We start from the raw sequence: 26316 nt of genomic DNA, 5'->3' as shown, positions 1-26316 counted from the left end.
AAACATGTTTATTTGTTTATTTATAAAATCAGAAAAGGGGGGTGATTTGAACTTTTAATAGGGGAGGGGATTTTTTTAAATAATTTTTTATTTATTTTTTTTACTTTAACTAGAAGACCCCTTGGTGGACTTGTATATACACTGCAAAGATCCATTAGATCTGTCATCCATTGCATCGGTCATCCATTGCAGTGGCCTGCTGCAGGCCAGTGCAATGTAGCAATGTATTACCGAGTCGGGATCAGCATCATTGCGACACTGTGTCCCAGCTAGGCCGGAAACACGGGGGGGGGGGGAGATCCGTCCCACTAGACACCGGAAGCACAGCATCTAAATGCAGCTGTCAGGTTTGACAGCTGCATTTAGAGGCTTAATTAGCCGCCGCAGCAATGGGACCCTTGCCGGGAGCAGCACCGTTCAGAGCGCTGCTCTGAACTCCCCCAGCGGCACCATGACGTATCAGATACGTCATGGGACGCAAAGGGGTTGAAGAGAACCTGTCACCCGGGATTCCGGCGCAGAGCCTGCCCAACCCCCCGGTGGAGCCCTGGATACTTACCCTTTGCTGCAAGTCCCACTCCTGGATCCAGTCCCTGGATGGAGATATAGGTGTCCGAAGCTGAGCGCACGCTGTATGCCAATTACCTGAGATGAGTCCGATGCAAATAGAGAATGACCAGAGCCATCATTCTCTATGGGCGTCTGACTCATCTCTGGTGCACGCACACGGCGATATCTCCGTCCCGGGACCGGCTTCAGGTACAGGATTTCCAGCAAAGGGTAAGTATCCAGGGCTCCACTGGGGGTCGGGCGGGCTCTGCGCCAGAATGCCAGGTTCCCTTTAACGACAAAGGGCGTATATTTACACCCTATTGTCGGTAAGGCTGGGTTCACACTGCGTTTTAGCAGTTTTTTTCATCCGTTTTTTTGCAAAAAACAGATGCATTTGTGTCCATCGGTTTTTCCATTGACTTCTATTGTAAAAAAAAAAAAAAAAAAAAAAAAAAAAAAAAAAAGGGATCAAAACGGATCCTTTTTTTTTAACGGATGCAAAAACGTAGCTGACACTACTTTTGTGTCCGTAAAAAGGATCCTTTTTTTTTTTTTTTTTTTTTTTTACACAATGGAAGTCAATGGAAAAACGGATGCACACTAATGCATCCGTTTTTTCCAAAAAATGGATGAAAAAAAACAGATTGCAAAAACGCAGTGTGAACCCAGCCTAAGGGCGTTTGTAGTCTTGCAACAGCTGGACGGCCCGAGTTTGACATCCATGACATTATCCACATGTTTTAGCTTTTAATCTTCACAAAACCTGGGCAAACCTGCAGTAATAGCACCCTAACAATACTGAGAAAACTGAAGTTATAGCACCCTAACAGTACTGAGAAAACTGCAGTAATAGCACCCTAACAGTACTGAGAAAACTGCAGTATTAGCACCCTAACAGTACTGAGAAAACTGCAGTAATAGCACCCTAAAAGTACTGAGAACTGCAGTAATAGCACCCTAACAGTAGTGAGAAAACTGCAGTAATAGCACCCTAACAGTACTGAGAAATCTGCAGTTATAGCACCCTAACAGTACTGAGAACTGCAGTAATAGCACCCTAACAGTACTGAGAGAACTGCAGTAATAGCCCCCTAACAGTACTGAGAGAACTGCAGTAATAGCACCCTAACAGTACTGAGAAAACTGCAGTATTAGCCCCCTAACAGTACTGAGAGAACTGCAGTAATAGCACCCTAACAGTACTGAGAAAACTGCAAACTATGTATATTACACAGAAATAAAAGGGTAGGAAGCGGTGCTGTCTGCAGACATTCCTGGATGTCACCACTCAATGGGAGCGGTTACTGTGGGCAGGATTAAGAAGAACCTGCTGCAGAACTACTCCGTCAAGGGCCAAATCCTCTGGATAATACGGTGTTTCATGAATTAGGAACTTGAGGACCAGGTGGCAGGAAAACAGACACATTGGCTGGCAGTGTGCTGGAGCTGAAAGTCGCCTTATCAGCAAGTTACATTTTGGCGATTTGTCTGTGGAGTGGATTATCTCTTACTGTAATGGAGTCAATGAGGAATTGAGGTTCAGCGTTTGTGCAGCCTCACCACTACTTCCTCCTTTTCTTAAATAATCAGTGCTGCCCGACCTCCTGCTCACGCTCACTCAGCTGTCAGTCAGTATCTGCAATCATATATAGTTAAACCTCCTAACCAGTGTTGGAGTGGTGGTATAGGGGTAAGTCACCTGTCTAGAGACCAGTAACACTTTCCTTTGGTTTGATTCCCCTGATGGAAATGAAAATGATTATTGTATTATATTTAAAAGTGCAAAGAATTTCCTATCAGGTCCAAATTAAATTTAAAAATCGTAAGATCACTAGGTTGGGAAACCATAGACCATCTGGCTTTCTCCAGAGCTATATACACAACTCTAATTGTTTTCTAGAAAGGCAGAGACTGGACAGTAATAAACCATCCCTACCTTCCCTGAACATCTCCATGTTACTGCAAACTCTACCAGAATGTTCAGGAATATCTTTGCAGCGTTAATAGTCTCCTTTCTGGACGACTTTTTCTTCAGCTTCCTTTAACCACTCGTTGGCCGCCTGCTGACTAACGCAGCATCATGTCCTTACACTGACTATATGAACTAAGCACTAAGATTGTAAAACGCTGCAGAACATTTCATTGATGCGTTTTAACAGCGACAGCCTAGTTGTTTTGTTAGGGCAAAGACTGAGTGTGAAGAGTGTAAAACAAACACAATACCCTAGTAGAAGATTTAGATTTTTTTAATAATCCTTTTGTTTTTTTAGAAGACCAGTTTGTGTGGGTACATTCCGTTTGAGAGACAAAACACTGAGCGCAGGTATCCACGAAGCTGGGGTTCTTTCTTGACAATAGGCAGGAGCTGCGAGTCAACAAACTTCTGGTCTGCTTTACGCTGTTGTGTAACTGCATATTTCTGGGGGAGAAAACAAAACAAGGGTCATACTCTGTTCTCAAAGCACACATGTAGCCTGTACACCCTAAGGTTATGTTCACACTGAACTAATGTGGCGCCATCCCACCTGCCTCAGTGCGACACAGTTTCTTTATGGGAGGGCTCATGCGTCTCCGCTCCAGCCCTCCCATAGAGAAACACTGTCACACTTAGGCTGGTGGGACTCAGTCACCTTTGCTCAGTGTGAACATACCCTTAAAAGCTTGAAAGTTATCAAATACTTCATGACTTATGGTCAGGAGAGCCTAACCCCATAAGACCATTCTGGCCTTTAGATTTTATGGTTCATTCAGAGGGCCTTCACTTAACTTTATTTAGTAAGACTTTTTATATTGAGTTTTACTGACATTTTATTTAGTTGCAGTAGCTGATGTCAATCTGATCTTCACACCGCTTATGATACATCGATTTACACAGCATACCAAAGCATTATTGTTTGTCTGTGGTCAACAGGCAGTTTGTTCTGAAGACACATCCAAAAGCATCGGGAAGGCAGGACACCTACTGAGGCAGATCAGGCCTAATAAGCATCAAGTCATTGCTGGCCTGGATGCAACTCCGTGCTGCTCAGAGCACAACCTGGCCAGAAACAGTAAAGTTATGTACTTTTATGTGATTCTGCAGTATACACCCTGCAGATGTACATTGTTTTTTTTAACACTGATGTGCTTTGCATTAACGCCGGTGGTACTGTCTGCTTTAACAATGTTTTAGATCAAGTTTTTTTAACCCCATTAGATATTAAATTTAATCACAATGTTTTGCTCTTCAGAAGCCTTGACACTTCACAGCAAATGTGCAGTGTGTCTTCTATCTACCAGCTTTAGCAGTATAGAAGACAGAAGGACCAGGTGGAGGTCCACTCTTCGAGGGTAACAGGAATACACAGTAGCTGATCGGCACAAAAATATTACTGCGCCTTCAAACATGATCTGAGTCAGTGTCAGTTAAGCAAATTTGTTGTCCGACAAAAAAATTTGCTTAACTGACACATACTTGACGTTGCAGTCCAATTTTTGCTATTAGCCCCTTGTGTATTTCCGATTACCCTGTACGAGTGGCCCACCACCCATGACTGCCGTCTTCTATTTCTCCTTTGGTTCCTGTGAAGGGCAGCAGAGGGCCATTTGATTTCTACTTTGCAGGTAGCGGTGCTGTGCTCGTAGCTGAGCGGTACCACTTTTGGTTTTATATAATATCTCGTTATCACTGTGTGCACCTGGCGGTAATTTTCCTTCTGTTTTAGGGTCAGTCCTTGAATCTCATTTCAGATGCAAGATTCAATTTAAAACAGAAATCTTTAAAACGGTCCAATATATTCTTCCAGGTTTTACAAACACCCCTCAAATTCAAAGTATCAGGCTAGGTTACATCACACCCCAAGGTACCATAGATTACTGCAAGAAAGCTCCAATGTCATCCTTAAGAGGCTGTTACTCACTTCCTTCTCTGTGTCAAAGATCTCTCCCTCTTGGTGCTTGGGCTTACGCAGCTTCTTCTTCTTGAAGTAGGAGTCAGTTAAATGTTTTGGGATCTTGACACTGGAGATGTCAACTTTGGTGGAGGTGGCGATGACAAATTTCTGGTGAGCTCTTCGAAGGGGGATTCTGTTGATGACCAGAGGACCTAATTTAAGGTAAAAGGGTGCAAGTCAGTGATTAGAAATGCAACTCCAAGTAAGCCATTAAATATCTCAATCTTATATCTTGTTTTACAGAAACTGTCACTGGGTTTGTTTTATCTTGTGGCAGCACAACCTAGGTGACTGACAATGAACATGCATGCGCTTGTTGTAGTCAGTCTTAAGGCACTTTCACGAAAACAAAATTTTGACATGTCAGACATATCAAAAGACATATCAAAAGTTTTAATCAGTCTGGGTCTCAGTGTTCAGACCGCGAATGATCGCCAGAATGAGCCGGGAGAATTCTCGGTGCGGTTCTTGTCTGGGTGTGTCACGTGAGGAGACGGTCGCAGAATGGAAATATATGGCACCCATCTCTTCACAATGTCAGAGAGCGTCAGTCTCCCCCGCTCATTCCTATCGTCAGTCAGGGTCCTAACGCTCAAACCTTGACCGATAAAAACATTTAACATGTTAATATTTTGTGACAGGTATACTTTAATGAAGACCAACACCTTTCACTGATAGGATGCTGTCCGCCTGTACAGTGTATAGAAAGAGCAGCCATGGGGTCAGCACAGGGCTTGTTCTCCAGGATATCAGGAGAATGGCTACACAGACTAAACTACAGTTCTGTTTAGCGCCTGTCACTAGATTGCGCTCCCTCAGACAGGGCAGCATAAACCTAGTAAGGAAATTTCTTCCCTCACCTTTATTATGAAAGTTTCATTCTACCTTCAGAGAAAAAGAATAAAATAAAAACGTCCAAGTGTCCTGTTCAGTGTGCATGTCTGACGTATCAGCCCAAATCACAAAGTTCTTTTATCCAACATTTGTCACATAACGTTCAATGAATTTTATTAGAAACTATGAAATGGATTTGTGAGTGGTAAAATAAAAATCCGAAGTGTACGTGACGCTGATGCTTACCCGTTACCAGCAGGAGACCAGACTGAAGCTGTTTCAGGAAGACAACACGCTGCAAAAGAAGGAACCAGAATTAGACTTAAATCCGGCAGGAGCGCCCATAATCACAATTTCTCAAAAATATAGAACTGAAGCAAAAGAGACATTGACCTTAAAGATAAATATCCCCTCAGACACTATAGCTTTGCACATCTCCCACATTTGTGGCAGAGTTTCTGTATAATTTTGTGTTTGATGACATTTAGAGAATCCCTGTCAGACTGTGAGCAACTGGCTCTTTGCATATCCCATGTAGTAACTGCTGTATGAGACATTTCATAGAAGCAATTCTGGCGTATCTATACTGTACAGATGGCTCATGTCAGCTACAGGGGGGCCGAAGTGTTGGCCTTCTCTCTCCATTCTATATGACCTTAAAATTATTATTATAATTGGGGTTATCTACATGAGATCTAAGCCTTGGATCTCTGCACAGTTAAAAAGTAGTTAAACTTTCAATGCTCCAATATATATAACAACGATTACTCCAGATCCATTGGCAAAAATAGTTTGTGTGCGCAATACACTGGGCCCAAGACCAAACCACATAGCGTGCAGTGGTTATGCCGATATAGATGTGCGTCAACCAAGAAGACTGCAACTATCCAATACAGCAGTCTGTCTGGGGCTGCGCTAAGAATAAGCTTTAAATCGATAGGTGACCAAGCACCCGGGACTATAACAAGGAATTCCTGTACAAGCAGCTTTCCCATATAGCAGTGGTGTGTCAGTCTGAAACAGTGCTTCTTAATTCCAGTCCTCATGATAACCAACAGGTCATGTTATAAGGCTATCCTATACAAAGGACACCTGTGATAATACCTGATGCACCGAGTATAATATCACCTGAAATACTAAGGAAAGCCTCAAAACAGGACCTGTTGGTGGCCATGAGGACTGGAGTTGAGAACCACTGGTCTAAGAATTTCGGGAATGGGCAACTGCGGTATGTGATCACATAAGACACGCTCCATTTCTAACCCTCAGCCCTTTGCTACAAAGACTGGTGTCAAAACCATATCTTTCACTTAGAAGCCATAGGGATATTTTACACATCTTTAGGTTACAGTCTTCCACATCAGAGACATGTCAGAAGTTTTATCGTCAGGGTTTGTTCAGACCCTGACAGATCAATAGAGAGCATGGAGAGGCCTGTGCTGCCCCTCTGCCGGTGAAAACAGACCTGCCCCACAGATCTTCATTATGAGGACATCTCGTCACATGGAGAGGGATGTGCTGGGCACATAGTAAAAGTTTTTTTCTTTAATTTCCAAGTTCCTCTAACTTTGTGTTCGTCCACCAAAGAGACTTACCTTTCCCCTGTGTCGTCCATTGAGCAGGATGAGCACGGTTCCAGGAGTGATGCTGGAGCGCAGGTTGCGCTTGTGCTGGCTGAAGGGCTTCTTGCCGTGATTCAGAAGCTTCCGGGGAACATCCTCAGTGGGGTAGTAACGTGGCTGGAAACGGGAAAATAAAAATCAGACATAAAATGAGAAAGGAAGAGAGTGGGGGAAGATCTCCCACAGCTCAGGCCACAGAGCGAGACACTCACCATTTTACGAAGCTTAACCACACGGGTGCCGCCATTCTTGTCTCCACCCACTGTCTTGGTCACGGTAGCGCGAGCCTTCTCTCGCCGCTTCTTCTCAACCTGAAATCAAACAATCAATATTATAGGACGAAGAAAAATTTTTTTTCCAAAAAACCTGCAATACTAGCAGAGGTGCTGACCTTGGTTTCAGGGGCTTTGTACTTGCGCTTGTACAGAGCCTTCCTGGAGAACATTGCAGAGCGGGAATACCTCCCGATGCCGCGGGCCAGCACAGGGTTGCGGCTGGCATGATGCTTTCTGACTTTCTTTGCAGCCGGCTCTCCTGTCTTCTTAGCTGCCGGCTCTTCTGCCTTCTTAGCTGCCGGCTCTGCTGCCTTCTTCACAGCCTGTTCTCCTGCCATCTGGAAGACGACAAGTCTGTTAGAGAAGCTGAAAGGGACAACATATTCTGCGGACAAACCTCAGAGCAGCGCTCACTCATACTAGGCCCAATAAGCTCGGCTTAGAACATTAAAAAGGGGATATTTATCTGCGAAAACACCTCAAGTTCCATTTATCAAGCTTGCCGCCTCCTGCTGATACGCTGATCTCTTCCTTCCATGGCTGAAAGCTCGTTGGCCAAGTTACAGACCACGTCTCTGCTCTAAAAGCAGTGGTCTGGCTGGTGTACATATAGCTATGGTATATACCTTTATAAATTACACAGTATATACACACACTCAATACATCTACAATATATCTATATACACACACACACACACATTAATGCTTTTAGAGCAGAGTGGTGGTTTAAAACCTAGACAACAAGCTGTCAACTGGAGGAAACGATCAGCATGTCAGGAAGAGGAGGAGGCAAGTTTGCTGAATATATACAACTTGAGTCCTACAAGTTATAACTAGATTAGTTGAGGTTAGAGTACCCCTTTAACTACTAAGTTACCATTACAGCCAAAGTCTCTCAACAAACAAAACACCACATCCAGAACCAGCGAGCCCACCCCGTCACTTTCCAACTGCTGCAAAACGACAGCTGGCAGCACAGTGCCAACTGCTGCAAAACTACAGTGCACAGCACATCACCAACTGCTGCAAAACGACAGCCCAATTGCTGCAAAACTACAGCTGGCAGCACAGACCAAACTGCTGCAAAACTACAGGTCGGGACATGTTCACACACTGCAGTAAAACCAAACACTAAGCAATGCATGTAAGACAGTTACAGCACATATGCAGCATGTGAATACACCCTAAGGAAGCCACAAGCCGCAGACCAGAGCCGAGTGACACCACTTCTATCCCTATACAACGTATTAGAGATCAGCTCTGCTACATGCGCTTTATCATCACACAGCATGCGGTTATGTGTAGTAGGTGACATGCGTTATGTGATGCGGTTTATCACTAGTGCTGGGCCGCACATATACACGGCCCTCCATAGTAACCAACACGCGCCGGTAACAGCCTGCCTTCCGCCATGTCCCGAGCTGAGGCACCGGGCCGACACTACGACGGTTATCCCCACAATATCACGGCTATAACCGGGTCCGAACCCTTCCTAACAGCCCTCAGTGACCGTACAGTGTGAGGGAGCCCGCCCGGGACAGGATGACACCGGATTCAGTGACCAGGCCCGACTCTGACTAACCGAGATCCGCCATTCCTACCTTGGCTGAAAGGAAAAAGGATTAACATCCGGGCAATGCAAGTATAAGAACCCGCCGCGCTACGTCACTTCCGCCGCAGGGGACTCTGGGACATGTAGTTCTAATCCAACTCCCCTCAAATACTTGCCGCTCGTCTCTGACGTCACGTTACCGCGACGGTGCCGGTGGAATGAGTTTATGTTGACGCTATGTTATTGTATAGTCTCCGGTAAATCTCTAGTATATTCCATCACCAGGATGAGATGAGGATGCGGCGATCGGTGTTTAGTTTGTGAAGTGTGCAGATAGTTTCCGCCTCCCGTAGGGGCTCAGACCCGGCCGTTACCGTCCCCGGTCACCGCCTGTAGGACTGGCCGGGGCTTTGTATTAGTTGGGTTGTTGGGCTGGGGTCCTCGGAGCGCCGTGTGTGGTGGCGCCGGGTGATGACGTCATCGGTGGCCGCCCGGGTGCTGCTGCTGCTGCTGGAGGAGGCCTGTGACTGAGCCCCAGCCGATCCGTGCCCGTGCGAGGAGAGCAGAGGTGCGGGGAGGAGGCGACAGAGTGCTGGAGGCCCCGGAGGACAGAGGCCAGGACAGAGGCAAAGGCCGGGCACAGCCTGCAGAGCGGAACTCACACAATGACATCCAGGAGGTGAGACACAGACTGCTCCATACTGCTCCATGCTGCTCCTAGTAACCTCACTGCCCTATACTGCTCCATACTGCCCTATACTGCTTCATACTGCCCCAAGTAACCTCACTGCCCCACACTGCCCCATACTGCCCTATACTGCTCCATACTGCCCTGATACTGCTCCATACTGCCCTGATACTGCCCCAAGTAACCTCACTGCCCTGATACTGCTCCTAGTAACCACACTGCTCCATACTGCTCCATACTGCCCCATACTGCCCCAAGTAACCTCACTGCCCTATACTGCTCCATACTGCCCTGATACTGCTCCATACTGCCCTGATACTGCTCCATACTGCCCTGATACTGCTCCATACTGCCCTATACTGCTCCATACTGCCCTATACTGCTCCATACTGCCCTATACTGCCCCAAGTAACCTCACTGCCCTATACTGCTTCATACTGCCCTGATACTGCACTATACTGCTCCATACTGCCCTGATACTGCTCCATACTGCCCTGATACTGCTCCATACTGCCCTGATACTGCTCCATACTGCCCTGATACTGCTCCATACTGCCCTGATACTGCTCCATACTGCCCCAAGTAACCTCACTGCCCCACACTGCCCCATACTGCTTCATACTGCTCCTAGTAACCTCACTGCTCCATACTGCCCTATACTGCTCCATACTGCCCTGATACTGCCCCAAGTAACCTCACTGCCCTATACTGCCCTATACTGCCCTGATACTGCTCCATACTGCCCTATACTGCTTCATACTGCCCCACACTGCCCTCATACTGCTCCTAGTAACCTCACTGCCCTATACTGCCCCATACTGCACTATACTGCTCCATACTGCACTATACTGCTCCATACTGCCCTGATACTGCTCCATACTGCCCTGATACTGCCCCAAGTAACCTCACTGCCCTATACTGCTCCATACTGCCCTATACTGCTCCATACTGCCCTATACTGCTCCATACTGCCCTGATACTGCTCCATACTGCTTCATACTGCCCTATACTGCTCCATACTGCCCCAAGTAACCTCACTGCCCTATACTGCCCTATACTGCTCCATACTGCCCCATACTGCCCTATACTGCTCCATACTGCCCTATACTGCCCTATACTGCTCCATACTGCCCTATACTGCTCCATACTGCTCCTAGTAACCTCACTGCCCCATACTGCTCCATACTGCTCTTAGTAACCTCACTGCCCCATACTGCTCCATACTGCTCCTAGTAACCTCACTGCCCCATACTGCCCTATACTGCTCCATACTGCTCCTAGTAACCTCACTGCCCCATACTGCTCCATACTGCTCCTAGTAACCTCACTGCCCCTCACTGCCCCATACTGCCCTATACTGCTCCATACTGCCCTGATACTGCCCCAAGTAACCTCACTGCCCTATACTGCTCCATACTGCTCCATACTGCCCTGATACTGCTCCATACTGCCCTGATACTGCTCCTAGTAACCTCACTGCCCTATACTGCTCCATACTGCTCCTCGTAACCTCACTGCTCCATACTGCTCCATACTGCCCTGATACTGCCCCAAGTAACCTCACTGCCCCATACTGCTCCATACTGCTCCTAGTAACCTCACTGCCCCTCACTGCCCCATACTGCTCCATACTGCCCTATACTGCTCCATACTGCCCTGATATTGCCCCAAGTAACCTCACTGCCCTATACTGCTCCATACTGCTCCATACTGCCCTGATACTGCTCCATACTGCCCTATACTGCTCCATACTGCTCCTAGTAACCTCACTGCCCTATACTGCCCCACACTGCCCTTATACTGCTCCATACTGCCCTTATACTGCTCCATACTGCCCTTATACTGCTCCATACTGCTCCTTACTGCCCTGATACTGCTCCTTACTGCCCTGATACTGCTCCATACTGCCCTGATACTGCTCCATACTGCCCTGATACTGCTCCATACTGCCCTGATACTGCTCCATACTGCCCTGATACTGCCCCTAGTAACCTCACTGCCCTATACTGCTCCTCGTAACCTCACTGCTCCATACTGCCCTATACTGCTCCATACTGCTCCTCGTAACCTCACTGCTCCATACTGCCCTATACTGCTCCATACTGCCCCATACTGCTCCTAGTAACCTCACTGCCCTATACTGCCCCACACTGCCCTCATACTGCTCCTAGTAACCTCACTGCCCCATACTGCCCCATACTGCCCCATACTGCCCTATACTGCTCCATACTGCCCTATACTGCTCCATACTGCCCTATACTGTTCCATACTGCTCCTAGTAACCTCACTGCCCTATACTGCTCCGATACTGCTCCGATACTGTTCCATACTGCCCTATACTGCCCCATACTGCTCCTAGTAACCTCACTGCCCTATACTGCTCCGATACTGTTCCATACTGCCCTGATACTGCTCCATACTAGTAACCGTACTGCCCCTAGTAACCATACTTCCCCTAGTAACCATACTGCCCTCATACTGCCACTAGTAACCTCACTGCCCCTAGTAACCTCACTGCCCCCATACTGCCCCTAGTAACCTCACTGCCCCCATACTGCCCCTAGTAACCTCACTGCCCTCATACTGCCCCTAGTAACCTCACTGCCCCCATACTGCCCCTAGTAACCATACTGCCCCTAGTAACCTCACTGCCCTATACTGCTCCATACTGCCTCTAGTAACCTCACTTTCCTCATACTTCCCCCACTCACCTCACTGCCCCTCATACTGCCCCACTCACCTCACTGCCCCTCATACTGCCCCCACTCACCTCACTGCCCCCATACTGCCCCTCATCCTGCCCCTAGTAACCTCACTGCCCCCATACTGCCCCTAGTAACCTCACTGCCCTCATACTGCCCCCACTCACCTCACTGCCCTCATACTGCCCCCACTCACCTCACTGCCCCCATACTGCCCCTCATCCTGCCCCTAGTAACCTCACTGCCCTCATACTGCCCCCACTCACCTCACTGCCCCTCATACTGCCCCCACTCACCTCACTGCCCCTCATACTGCCCCCACTCACCTCACTGCCCCCATACTGCCCCTAGGAACCTCACTGCCCCCATACTGCCCCTAGTAACCTCACTGCCCCCATACTGCCCCCACTCACCTCACTGCCCCCATACTGCCCCTAGTAACCTCACTGCCCCCATACTGCCCCCACTCACCTCACTGCCCCCATACTGCCCCTAGTAACCTCACTGCCCCCATACTGCCCCTAGTAACCTCACTGCCCCCATACTGCCCCATACTGCCCCCACTCACCTCACTGCCCTCATACTGCCCACACTCACCTCACTGCCCCTCACTCACCTAATACTGCCCCCATTCTCCTTTCAGGCTGAGATGGGAGAGACTCCTCTGTGGTCAGAGCTGACTGGTTGCTAGGGACACATTGTCTGACAACCGTAGGGTTGTCAGGCTATGTCCCTAGCAACCAGCCTGTCCTCCATTACTCGGCCCTGCGGAGTCCCGGCAACATAAAATCTCAGTCTTGTTTCTGGACATTTACAGGTGGATAGAAAGCGCTTCACCTGGCTGGTTATTAGTGTGTCATGTGACCGTGTTACTCACCCTCTGCATGTATACTGTGTGTGTATATGTGTAGCAGTCATGAAGACCCCGCTGTGCGCCTCCTAGTGTGAACAGGACACAGAAAGGTCCTAAGGGCGCGCTCACACAGCTTACAACTTTGCACCTTAAAGGGGTTGTTTGCAAAAAAATGTTGTCTTTCAAATTAACTGCTGCTACAAGTGTATGTAGATCTGTAATTTACTTCTATTAAAACATCTCAAGTCTTCCAGTACTTATCAGCTGCTGTATGTCCTGCAGGAAGTGGTGTATTCTTTCCAGTCTGACACAGTGCTCTCTGCTGCCACCTCTGTCCATGTCAGGAACTGTCCAGAGCAGCAGCAAATCTCCAAAGAAAACCTCCCCAGCTCTTCAAACTGGAAAGAATAGACCACTTCCTGCAGGACATACAGCAGCTGATAAATACTGGAAGACTTGAGGATATTTTTTTTAACAGACGTCAATTACAAATCACTGGGTTCTAAGATCTCTACTTGCTGTCAGTGACTGGAGACGTGCTGAATGACGTCGCTGTCCTGGTGTAGATGCTGATAGATCGGGTCGGACACTAGATGTCTGGGCTTCAATATTGCAGTGAAAAAAAATAAGAGGCCATATCCAGTAGTGTCTATTGGTTTCCAGTGAGTCCAGCTGTCCAGGCATCCTATGGCAGTGTGGGGGAGAACTGCCATAGTCCCCATACACCCCCGACTGACGGCCCAATGATCGTCCGGCTGTCAGTTATAACTACTGCCCCCCCCCCGGCCGTCCTCCTCGTACCCAGGAACGTTCTGCACAGTTTAGCGTTCCTGCATTCTCTATGGGAGGGGGTAAGCTGCATGGCTGACCGGGGGGCAGTGTACCCGCTAGACTAGTGGTTTCAGCTGATGAAAGTCTAAAGTGAATTCGGTCTGAATGTTCCCACCTGTACCGATCAGGAGAACGAGGCGGGAGAAGATGGGTTGCAGCACGTCCGCTCTCCGCTCTGAGTCCACTCTATAGAGCTCCATTATAAGTCCAATTCTTTTTTTCTAACTTAGGGTACTACTACACTAATCGATTTTTCGACGATCAACGAACTCAAACAACCGCTACAACATGAAATCGTTTACCCAATTGCACGGAACGATGATAGTTATTGCGGTCGTCCTGTCGTCGATATTGCGTTTGCCGCTACTGCGAATGACCGTACGACGTCTTATTACATGCGAACGATTTGCGAGTGATCAATGATAAAAATAGGTTTCTCATTGGTCGTTTAATCGTTGTCTATTACACTAAACGATTATCATTCAAAGCTGAACGATTTAACGATTTTTCGAACGATAATAGTTCCATGAAGGAGAATGATGTGCTGCAGCACGGCCTTCTCCTGATCGGTACAGGTGTGAACACTCAGACCTTTTGTCATGTCTCTATCATGTCTCTATCATGTCTCTATGACGTGTCAAAAGTTATTTGTAACAACAGCGACACTTTAAAGCAGGCCTGTGGAGTCGGAACTGGTTTTGGCTGGAGTCTGAGTTAGAGTCGGCAAAAAGGAACCGACTCCGACTCCAGCTTTAAAAAAAAATCTTAGAACAATTTAGAATTGAGTTTTGGTATGAATTTTATAAGTTTTGCCCATCAATATATATTATAAGCAACATTCTAATAGGACACTGGCCCTATTACATAAGGGTGGTCGGGGAATATATCAGTAATAGGACACTGGCCCTATTACATAAGGGTGGTCGGGGAATATATCAGTAATAGGACACTGGCCCTATTACATAAGGGTGGTCGGGGAATATATAAGTAATAGGACACTGGTCCTATTACATAAGGGTTGTCGGGGAATATATAAGTAATAGGACACTGGCTCTATTACATAAGGGTGGTCGGGGAATATATCAGTAATAGGACACTGGCCCTATTACATAAGGGTGGTCGGGGAATATATCAGTAATAGGACACTGGCCCTATTACATAAGGGTGGTCGGGGAATATATCAGTAATAGGACACTGGCCCTATTACATAAGGGTGGTCGGGGAATATATCAGTAATAGGACACTGGCCCTATTACATAAGGGTGGTCGGGGAATATATCAGTAATAGGACACTGGCCCTATTACATAAGGGTGGTCGGGGAATATATCAGTAATAGGACACTGGCCCTATTACATAAGGGTGGTCGGGGAATATATCAGTAATAGGACACTGGCCCTTAGAGCTGGGCGATATGGCCAAAAAATAAAATCTCGATTTTTTTTTTTTTTTTTTTTTTTTAATTTTGGACGATTCTCGATTTAAATCTCGATTTTTTTTTTCCTTTTTGCTAAATAAACAGAATAGTTTTGTCCTTGCAGCATCAGATACTATTTTAATGACATTTGAGACAACTGTATTGCTTCTCACTGTAACAGTGCTCCCCTGTAGTAGACAAGCCCCCTGTGTGCCATTCTGGGCCCCCATATAGTATAGGAGATCTTCTTTGTGTGTTTAGTAGTGGAGGTATAGTGGATAAGGGGTGTAGTAGTAGTAGTACAGGTAAAGATGAGGGGTGTAGTAGTACAGGTATAGATGAGGGGTGTAGTAGTACAGGTATAGATGAGGGGTGTGGTAGTACAGGTATAGATGAGGGGTGTGGTAGTACAGGTATAGATGAGGGGTGTGGTAGTACAGGTAAAGATGAGGGGTGTAGTAGTAGTACAGGTATAGATGAGGGGTGTGGTAGTACAGGTACAGATGAGGGCTGTAGTAGTACAGGTATAGATGGGCAGCTAGGGGGGATGGAGGGCGACTGGGGGTGACGGAGGGCGACTGAAGGAGGAGTGGGGGTGATGGAGGGCGACTGGGGGTGACTGAAGGAGGAGTGGGGGTGATGGAGGGCGACTGGGGGTGACTGAAGGGGGACTGGGGGTGATGGAGGGTGACTGGGGGTGACTGAAGGGGGACTGGGGGTGATGGAGGGCGACTGGGGGTGATGGAGGGCGACTGGGGGTGACTGAAGGGGGACTGGGGGTGATGGAGGGCGACTGGGGGTGATGGAGGGCGACTGGGGGTGACTGAAGGGGGACTGGGGGTGATGGAGGGCGACTGGGGGTGATGGAGGGGGACTGGGGATGACTGAAGGGGGACTAGGGATGACTGAAGGGGGACTGGGGGTGATGGAGGGCGACTGGGCGTGATGGAGGGCGACTGGGGGTGATGGAGGGCGACTGGGGGTGACTGAAGGGGGACTGGGGGTGATGGAGGGCGACTGGGGGAGATGGAGGGGGGCTGGGGCAGCTGGGAATGATTGGGAAAGGAGTACACATAGCCCTCCTCCCCTCACCCCGGCCACACATGCAGGTCCCGGTCTCTGCAGGAGGCTGCAGGGACTGTAGTGGTGATAGCGTCGCTGCCATTACTGGAGCTGTACAGCGGGATCAGGGGTGAAGATCCTGCTGTACAGCTCCAGTAATGGCAGCGACGCTATCACCACTACAGTCCCTGCAGCCTCCTGCAGAGACCGGGACCTGCATGTGTGGCCGGTAGGGGAACGGAACGCTATGTGTACAGCTGGGGAAGGTCGGTCGCGGCTCTGGGGGACTGCCGACCGACCTGCACCTCGCCGCACTTCCCGCCCGCCCGGCACCTCCACGCAGCGCCGCCCCCTCACTTCCCGCCGGCCGTAACCTGCACCTCATGCCCGGCCGGCACCTCCACGCAGTGCTGCCCGCCCTCCATCTCCCGCCCAGCACCTGCACCTCCCGTCCGCCCGCCCGACTGACTCTCCGCGCTTCTCTGCCCTTCTCTGCCCGCAATGATTTTTTGTGAAAATCGAATTTACGATTTTCACAAAAAATCAAATCGATTCTAACCTTCTGGGCGAATTAATCGAATTAATTCGATTAATCGCCCAGCCCTACTGGCCCTATTACATAAGGGTGGTCGGGGAAAATATCAGTAATAGGACACTGGCCCTATTACATAAGGGTGGTCGGGGAATATATCAGTAATAGGACACTGGTCCTATTACATTAGGGTGGTCGGGGAATATATCAGTAATAGGACACTGGCCCTATTACATAAGGGTGTTCGGGGAATATATCAGTAATAGGACACTGGCCCTATTACATAAGGGTGGTCGGGGAACATATCAGTAATAGGACACTGGCCCTATTGGGTAAGGGTGGTCGGGGAATATATCAGTAATAGGACACTGGCCCTATTACATAAAGGTGGTCGGGGGATATATAAGTAATAGGACACTGGCCCTATTACATAAGGGTGGTCGGGGGATATATCAGTAATAGGACACTGGCCCTATTGGATAAGGGTGGTCGGGGGATATATCAGTAATAGGACACTGGCCCTATTGGATAAGGATGGTAAGGGATATAGAGGAGGAGGAGGAGGAGGAGACATAAGTAGTGTAGCTGTAACCTCTGTCCTCAATGTGGTGTTTTTCTTCAGTGTTCTATGGCTGCAGGTGTGTGTGTGTGTGTGTGTGCGTGCGTGCGCCCCCACACCCACAGTGACACCTCTATCACTATGTGTGACTTTTCTATATCACTATGTTTGACCCCTCTATATCACTATGTGTGACCCCTCTCTATATCACTATGTGTGACCCCTCTCTATATCACTATGTGTGACCTCTCTATATCACTATGTGTGACCCCTCTCTATATCACTGTGTGACCCCTCTATATCACTGTGTGACCCCTCTCTCTATATCACTATGTGTGACCCCTCTATATCACTGTGTGACCCCTCTATATCACTGTGTGACCCCTCTCTCTATATCACTATGTGTGACCCCCCTCTATATCACTATGTGTGACCCCTCTCTATATCACTATGTGTGACCGCCTGTATATCACTGTGTGACCCCTCTCTATATCACTATGTGTGACCCCCCTCTATATCACTGTGTGACCCCTCTCTATATCACTATGTGTGACCCCTCTCTATATCACTATGTGTGACCCCTCTCTATATCACTATGTGTGACCTCTCTATATCACTATGTGTGACCCCTCTATATCACTATGTGTGACCCCCCTCTCTATATCACTATGTGTGACCCCTCTATATCACTGTGTGACCCCCCTCTCTATATCACTATGTGTGACCCCCTCTCTATATCACTATGTGTGACCCCTCTATATCACTATGTGTGACCCCCCTCTCTATATCACTATATGTGACCCCTCTCTATATCACTATGGCTGACCTCTATATCACAGGGATCTGGCATTGTTAGCAGTGTTTCTGTGTGTATGGTGAATAATTAGTCAGAAACATAGAATATTGTCAGCAGGAAAAGCCCCCCTGCTCCATCTAGTCTAGTTGTGAGTAGTTCAGGACATGGAGGCTGGAGACTGGCTGCATCCACTGCACACACAGGAGAAGCTGCTGTATATACAGTATATATTCCCTCAGAAGTCGCCCCAGGATCATGTAGGACATTAGGGAGAAGCTGCGAGCCAGTGTGATAGATAACTCCCCTGGTATATGACCGGCCATTCATCAAGGAGCAGGAGTCTGAGTCGGTCCTGGTTAAATTCAGGAGTCGGAGTTGGAGCTGCGGCTTACCGACTCCACAGCCCTGCTTTAAAGAGTCACTGTCGTATTTTTTTTTTTTTTTTTTTTTTGCTGAAATCACTAGTCCAGGCAATTTTAAGAAACTTTGTAATTGGGTTTATTAGCCAAATATGCCATTATCTGCATTTAAAAAGCCTTTCCCCAGGCCCCCCCCCCCCTCCTTCCTCTTCTTTTCCATCCTCTGAAAAAAATCTGGAAAATGTGACTTGTTGCATCAGACGTACCCAGTCTGTTCTAGGGAAAGGGGAGGGGGGAGTTAGCCGACAGCAGAAAGCTGATAACAGAGGATTAAGGTGCATTTACACGTAACGATTATCGTGCGAATTTGCGCGATAACGGTCAAATTCGAATGATAATCATATGTGTAAACGCAGTGAACGATCAAACGACGAACGAGAAATCGTTCATTTTGATCTTTCAACTTGTTATCAAATTGTCGTTCGTTGTTCGCAAAAAATTCGCAGATCGTTTCGTGTGAACAGTCGTTCGCCGATTTAACCAATGTGCGACATAGGCTTAAGCGATCGCAAAACAATTTTCCGTACGATATGTCGTACTGTGTAAACGCTGATCGTTATGAAAAAAATCGTTACTCTGATATCGTTAATCGTACGATCGACCAATTATCGTTTCGTGTAAACGCACCATTACAGGCACGGAGCTGGGTGACAGCTGGAATCAGAGCTCAGAGAGGTCAGTGGTGACTGTCAGAGGAGATAGAGGGTGAGGTATTTGTAGATTAACTCTTTGTTGTCCTGTTTTGGTCTTTTATTTAGCTCTCTCCATAGGAGAACAATGAAGACAGTGGGGGGGGGGGGCTTCAAACTGCTTTTTCATGATAAAAATGCATTTTTTGGCTAATAAACCCAATGACAAAGTTTCCTAAAATCACCTGGACTATTGGTTTCTGCAAAAAAATAATTCACAGTGACACTTTAAAGGGAACCTGTTACCATGACACTTCTACCTAATCTATCAGCATCATGTTATAGAGAAATATAACTAGGAAAATGATTCAGTGTAACTTGTAATTTATTGATTGACATCTCTGATGTTTCTATGGTAAAGAGTCCAGTCCATTAAGTAACTCCGCCCTCTGGACTCCTTACCAGAGAATGAGCAGGGATTTCCATCAGCAGGTTACGGGTTATACAGAATCTTTTCCCATGAAAATATATATCATTCTTCTCCGCTCTTCCTGCTCTCTAACATGATGGGGATAGATTAGATGGCATTGTGTTGGTGACAGGTTTGAGAACTGCAGAGAAAATGCACAGATTGAGCGTCATTCTTTATTATAACCCCCCGCCGGACCGGGTAATACTGATCACATTGTACAGACCAGGCGACGTGCAACCAATGTGGGAACACGTCCTAAAGAGCAGAAGAGATCAGCCGCTGGATGGAACCAGCTCCCTGTCCGTTCTCTGCCGATAAGGACCCCCCCCACCCCACCACCCCATCTCGGTGTTAGTAGAGGGTCATGTATTGCTGTGTTGTACTTGGTGTGGGTGTCCCATAGCTTCTCTGTCAGCTGAGGTCACATTACACCCAGTTTGCTGTTACCGCCAAGTTTTTGGTATTTCTCTCTATTGTGGGAGAAGCGACCGTTTCATGCGGCCCCCCCGCAGAGGGTGTCATCCTGCTACGAGGCCGAACCTCCACAGCCTTTCCTGTCTGTGGTCAGGTCACTGTTACTTGTCATTGTGTCTATATAGAGGAAGTGGCTGCCGCTACTGGGAGAAACATAGTAAAGATATACTGTATTACTCTGGTGTTAATGATAAATATATATATATACACACACACACATACAGCAGCATAAAAATAAAATACATTTTTTTTTTTCAAATTAACGTTTTAGAAAGTTATAAAGATTGGTAATTTATTTCTATTAAAAAAATCTCCAGTGTTTTTCCAGTACTTATCAGCTGCTATATGACCTGCATCTTCTCTTTGGGTGTGGTGTTGTGGTTTTTGCCATTTTTGTGATCAATATGAACAGAAATGAATACAATTTTAGGCTGGGTTCACACTACGTATATTTCAGTCAGTATTGTGGTCCTCATATTGCAACCAAAACCAGGAGTGGATTAAAAACATAGGAAGGATCTGTTCACACAATGTTGAAATTGAGCGGATGGCCGCCATATAACAGTAAATTACGGCCATTATTTCAATATAATCTATGTTCTAAAATAACATCAAATATTTGCCATTAAATGGCGGCCATCCACTCAATTTCAACATTGTGTGAACAGAGCCTTTCTGTGTTTTTAATCCACTCCTGGTTTTGGTTGCAATATGAGAACAACAATACTGACTGAAATATACGTAGTGTGAACCCAGCCTTATGCAGTAACTCTGGCTCCCATGACTTGTCTTGCAGGCACCTACCCCCTCCACGTCCTGGTATACTTACCTCTTTGATGTGGAATGGCCAGAAGTGAGCGCCAGGGAGCAGAAGGCTTCAGAGGTCTTCTGGTCCCCGGACGTCCCTTATAAGCCGTCTGTACACGTTAGATTGTTGGCCAGTTCTAACATTTAATATGCATGGGGCCTCCTGACTATGTTGTTGTTCTTTCGGAAATAAGTTGTCTGGCAGCGGCTTGCACATGCATGTGTATGGAGGACTCCGGAGAGCTAGCTGTCAGTGTGTGGCTGGCAGCTATATGTATAGAGGACTCCGGAGAGCTAGCTGTCAGTGTGTGGCTGGCAGCTATATGTGTATGGAGGACTCCGGAGAGCTAGCTGTCAGTGTGTGGCTGGCAGCTATATGTATGGAGGACTCCGGAGAGCTAGCTGTCAGTGTGTGGCCAACCTTAATTTTTTGGGGGTTTGAATATTTAGGACTGCTGACCTGACGCCTTTATTCCCAGGCTGCTGAATGATTATGTTGCTGTGACCCGTTGCGGCTTGCTTTGGGGCAGCCTGGAACCCACAAAGCAAGCCGGAACGGGGAGCAGGTGATGTATACGCTCTGCTGACATACTCACAGCGGGAAGTCAATGAGAAATCCGCTGCGGATACACCCAGTGTGTTTGTACCCTTAGGCTATGTTCACTCACAGTATATTTTCGTAAGACCACTACTGTTTAACAACGGCTGTGATTTGTACGGAAATTTACGTCCATTGCTGCCTAAAATCCCGGCGGGGGGTATCCACAGGGTATCCGCTCTGGCCAGGATCTCTCGCTGCGCCACAAACAACTAACATGTCAGTTTTCTGCAGCCGCTATTTATTGAATAGCGGCCGCAGAAACCCTGTCAGTGCACACTGTGCGGCGTGCAGCTCCGGCCGCTCGCTTCATAGTGAGCAGTGGGGAGTACCTGCTGAAAAGATCATCCGGCCGTTACTGCAGTACCAGCCAGGATGATCATTTCAGAGACCGGACGTTCCGTTCAGTTATTTAGATCAAATCCGCTGCAATACGGTTTGTGTGAAGCTACCCTAAAAGTAAATTAACTGGTGACAGAAAGTTATACAGATTTGTAAATGACTTCTGTTTAAAATAAAATATTCTAGTACTTATCAGCTGCTGTATGTCCTATAGGAAGTGGTGTATTATTTTAATCTCTCTGCTGCCACCTCTGTCCAATCACAGCGCTATAAGGCAGGATGTTCCGGAACGATCTCATTGGCTTTAGCGGTCAGGTCAGGAGCGGTGACGGGTTAACGGGATAGAACCGCTTCCTTCTTCACGTGACAGTTGATGAATGTGCAGAGAAAAGTCGCTTTTCTTCACTTCTTAGCAAGAAAAACAGTCAACGCATTATTTTGGTGAATCCTGCACCTGAACTGGTAATGCGAAAGACAATTTTAGATATAGTAAGGGCCCTATTCCACCAGACTATTATCGTTCAGATTATCGTTAAATCGTTTGAATCTAAACGATAATCGTTCGGTTGAAATGCAGTTAACAATTAACAACTGCACAAGAAATCGTTGATCGCTTTATAAGACCTGGACCTATTTTTATCGTTGCTCGTTCGCAAAAACGTTTGCAAATCGTTCGCATTGAATAAGACATTGTCCGGTCGTTCGCAATAGATACGAACGCAATCGAATAAATAGCGAAGAAAAACGATCGCAATTACGATCATAAGTAACGATTATCGTTCCATGGAAATGAGTGAACGTTTTCAGGTCTTTTGCAATAGCGGTCGTTTGAGATCGTTAATCTTTAACGATTATGCAAACGATAATCGTCCGGTGGAATAGGGACCTTATGGTGTGTTTACACAGGCAGATTTATCTGACAGATTTTGGAAGCCAAAGACAGGAATGGATTTGAAAAGAAGAGAAATCTTATGCCCCTATTCCACGAGTCGTTTGGAGGAGCAAACGAGCGCTATTAGCGCTCGTTTGCTCCTCGTTCCCCGCTCGCTGCTGCCGCTATTCAACGCACCGTCAGCGAGCGGGTGAGTGCGGGAGGGGCGGCGGGGAGCTGCTGGGGGGGCTGCCCGGGGGATCGCTGATCGTCCGGGCAGCCCATAGGATACAGCAGCGTCTGCTGCCGATGCTCCTATTCAACGGAGCGACGGCAGCAGATCGCTGCTATATCAGTCGCTTGTTTTTCAACATGTTGAAAAACAAGCGACTGCAACGATCAGCTGACATGAACGATGTCGGCTGATCGTTGCACTCTATTCCACGGGACGAATATCGTTCGTAGCGGCCGATATCGGCCGAATACGAACGATATTGCTCCTCTAAACGACCCGTGGAATAGGGCCTTCAGTCTTTCCTTTATGACCTGTTCCCTGTTTTTGGTCTGTTCCTGTGTTTGGCTTAAAAAATCTGACAGATAAATCTGCCTGTGTAAACGCACCATTAGTGTTATCCCCCCAGCAGCTCTGCTGTATCTGGTAGAGAGCTGACCAATTCTCTCAGACAGCAGCAATCCTGGTATTTCTCCACTAGAGGGAGCTCAGCGTCTATGATATCTACAAACACTATTTACATATACATGTATGAGATCTACAGATACATCTATGAGAAGCACATATATACATATACCTCTGTGATATCTACATACTATACGTATACATCTGTGATATCTACATACTATATATATATATATACATCTATGAGAAGCACATATATACATATACCTCTGTGATATCTACATACTATACGTATACATCTGTCATAACTACATACTATATATATACATCTATGAGAAGCACATATATACATGTAGATCTATCTATATACATAATTCTATGAGATCTACATCTATACATATACATCTATGATATATACCACATCTATACATAAACATCTATGATATATACCACATCTATACGTATACATCTATGATATATACCACATCTATACGTATACATCTGATATATACCACATCTATACATATACATCTATGATATATACCACATCTATACGTATACATCTATGATATATACCACATCTATACATATACATCTATGATATATACCACATATATACGTATACATCTATGATATATACCACATCTATACATATACATCTATGATATATACCACATCTATACATAAACATCTATGATATATACCACATCTATACATATACATCTATGATATATACCACATCTATACGTATACATCTATGATATATACCACATCTATACGTATACATCTATGATATATACCACATCTATACGTATACATCTATGATATATACCACATCTATACGTATACATCTATGATATATACCACATCTATACGTATACATCTATGATATATACCACATCTATACGTATACATCTATGATATATACCACATCTATACGTATACATCTATGATATATACCACATCTATACGTATACATCTATGATATATACCACATCTATACGTATACATCTATGATATATACCACATCTATACGTATACATCTATGATATATACCACATCTATACGTATACATCTATGATATATACCACATCTATACGTATACATCTATGATATATACCACATATATACATGTATGAGAAACACTTATGTACATATACAGCTACATGTAAGGCTACCCTCCACTAGCCAAGAGAATTCTAGACATTTGGATGAAATTGCTGGAGAATAGAGGCTCGATGTCTGGTGGTGGATGACTCTGCCGTATATACTGCGGGGCGGGGGTTACTTCTTGCTGTGTCGCTGGGGTCATATTACGCCATTATTTGGGTGGGAACATTTGCAAAGTAGCTCAGTCTCAGAAGTTACTGGCTTCTCTCTCCCATCCCAGCAGGTCAATGTTTGGACCCTTTAAAAACGTGACTGGGGATTTAAAGGGGCTATCCAGCGAAAGTCTTTCTTTCAAATCAACCAGTTTTAGAAAGTTATATAGATTTGTAATTTTACTTCTATTTAAAAATCTCTAGTCTTCCAGCACTTATCAGCTTCTGTATGTCCTGCAGAAAGTGGTGTATTCTCTCCAGTCTGACACAGTGCTCTCTGCTGCCTCCTCTGTCCATGTCAGGAACTGTCCAGAGCAGGAGAGGTTTTCTATGGGGATTTGTTATTACTCTGGACAGTTCCTGACATGGACAGAAGTGGCAGCAGAGAGCACTGTGTCAGACTGGAGAGAATACACCACTTCCTGCAGGACATACAGCAGCTGATACGTACTGGAAGACTGGAGATTTTTTAATAGAAGTAAAATACAAATCTATGTTACTGTCTAAACCAGTAAGTACATGCAGCTGGGGTCCTAAACCGACTTCAACTCATGAAAAGATTTGTGATTTTCAGAAAAATGAGCTTTTATTGTGCAGGAACACTATGGCTTCTTAGACGGCTTTAGACTTGTTGCACAGACGTCTTACAGTCCTCATAGGTGCTGCTTGTCCTGTTGGTCTCACGTTGCTTTATTGCTGACACATTATAATGAATTCTGTTGCGTTTCCTTCTGCCGCAGATGGTTCCACCCGAATATCACAGGTGTCGAAGCAGAAAATCTTCTCTTGACCCGCGGTGTGGACGGTAGCTTTTTGGCTCGGCCCAGCAAGAGTAACCCCGGTGACTTCACACTCTCCGTCAGGTAAGGACTTGATGACTTTGTCTTGTATAACAGGAGGTCCGTTCTGCAGGGGTTGTCACTCACACACGTCCCCTGTCCATATCCCGGCCACTGCAGGGAAAATATATTACCAGCTGTAGGTTGTGATAACCGCCAATCACCCGGGGTTAGAGAAGCTGGAATCATCATAATCAGCCGGCTCCCACTTAAAGAGATTTTCTTCATGAGACAGCCCCTTTAAGCTTTTCTTCTGTACTCCACGTAAGTAACCCCTTGGGCACAGCCTGGTTTATGTACAGCCCTGGCCTTATGCAGGTGGCACAAAGCAACATGGAGGGTGTGAGGCAGGCAAACATATCAGGAAAGACTTTAAGATTTTACTCTGCAAAGTCTGGAGGAATAAGGGAAAGGGGGGACATGATGGAAACCTTTATATGTGTTACAGGAGGAAGAAGGGAAAGGGAGGACATGATGGAAACCTTTATATATGTTACAGGAGGAAGAAGGGAAAGGAGGGACATGATGGAAACCTTTATATATGTTACAGGAGGAAGAAGGGAAAGGGAGGACATGATGGAAACCTTTATATATGTTACAGGAGGAAGAAGGGAAAGGGAGGACATGATGGAAACCTTTATATATGTTACAGGAGGAAGAAGGGAAAGGGACATGATGGAAACCTTTATATATGTTACAGG

General features: G+C 46.4%; 2 protein-coding genes across 3 annotated transcripts in view; one reads left to right on the top strand and one right to left on the bottom strand.

The window, feature by feature from the left end:
• Positions 1-2782: 2782 nt before the first annotated feature.
• On the bottom strand, positions 2783-7574 carry RPL6 (ribosomal protein L6). The gene is made up of 6 exons (XM_069960759.1): positions 7332-7574; positions 7153-7251; positions 6914-7057; positions 5565-5613; positions 4452-4636; positions 2783-2971 (listed from the first exon to the last, which is right to left on the bottom strand). Exons 1-6 carry the CDS (start codon positions 7551-7553, stop codon positions 2819-2821), a joined length of 852 nt encoding a protein of 283 aa, XP_069816860.1. The 5' UTR covers positions 7554-7574; the 3' UTR covers positions 2783-2818.
• Positions 7575-8603: 1029 nt separating this feature from the next.
• PTPN11 (protein tyrosine phosphatase non-receptor type 11) overlaps positions 8604-26316 on the top strand; it is a 56669-nt gene continuing 38956 nt past the window's right edge. For both annotated transcript variants that reach the window (XM_069960757.1, XM_069960756.1), the window contains exons 1-2: positions 8604-9446; positions 25517-25639. In XM_069960757.1, coding sequence (XP_069816858.1) covers positions 9433-9446; positions 25517-25639 — 137 coding nt within the window. In that variant the 5' untranslated portion in view covers positions 8604-9432. The remainder of the gene's footprint in view (positions 9447-25516; positions 25640-26316) is intronic.

Source organism: Dendropsophus ebraccatus, chromosome 3 (assembly GCF_027789765.1).
Source record: "Dendropsophus ebraccatus isolate aDenEbr1 chromosome 3, aDenEbr1.pat, whole genome shotgun sequence".
Taxonomy (NCBI): Eukaryota; Metazoa; Chordata; class Amphibia; order Anura; family Hylidae; genus Dendropsophus; species Dendropsophus ebraccatus.
The sequence above is the reverse complement of the archived record's forward strand: the minus strand, read 5'-3'. Positions and strand labels throughout refer to the sequence as shown.

What these genes read in the sequence shown, in the direction of transcription:
- RPL6 (XM_069960759.1), bottom strand. Translation starts at nt 7,553, where the DNA reads ATGGCAGGAGAACAGGCTGTGAAGAAGGCAGCAGAGCCGGCAGCTAAG. An exon ending in ATGGACGACACAGGGGAAAG is followed by an intron (nt 5,614 to 6,913) that starts GTAAGTCTCTTT and finishes CTTCTTTTGCAG; the next exon opens with CGTGTTGTCTTCCTGAAACA. An exon ending in TCTTTGACACAGAGAAGGAA is followed by an intron (nt 2,972 to 4,451) that starts GTGAGTAACAGC and finishes TTTCTCCCCCAG; the next exon opens with AAATATGCAGTTACACAACA.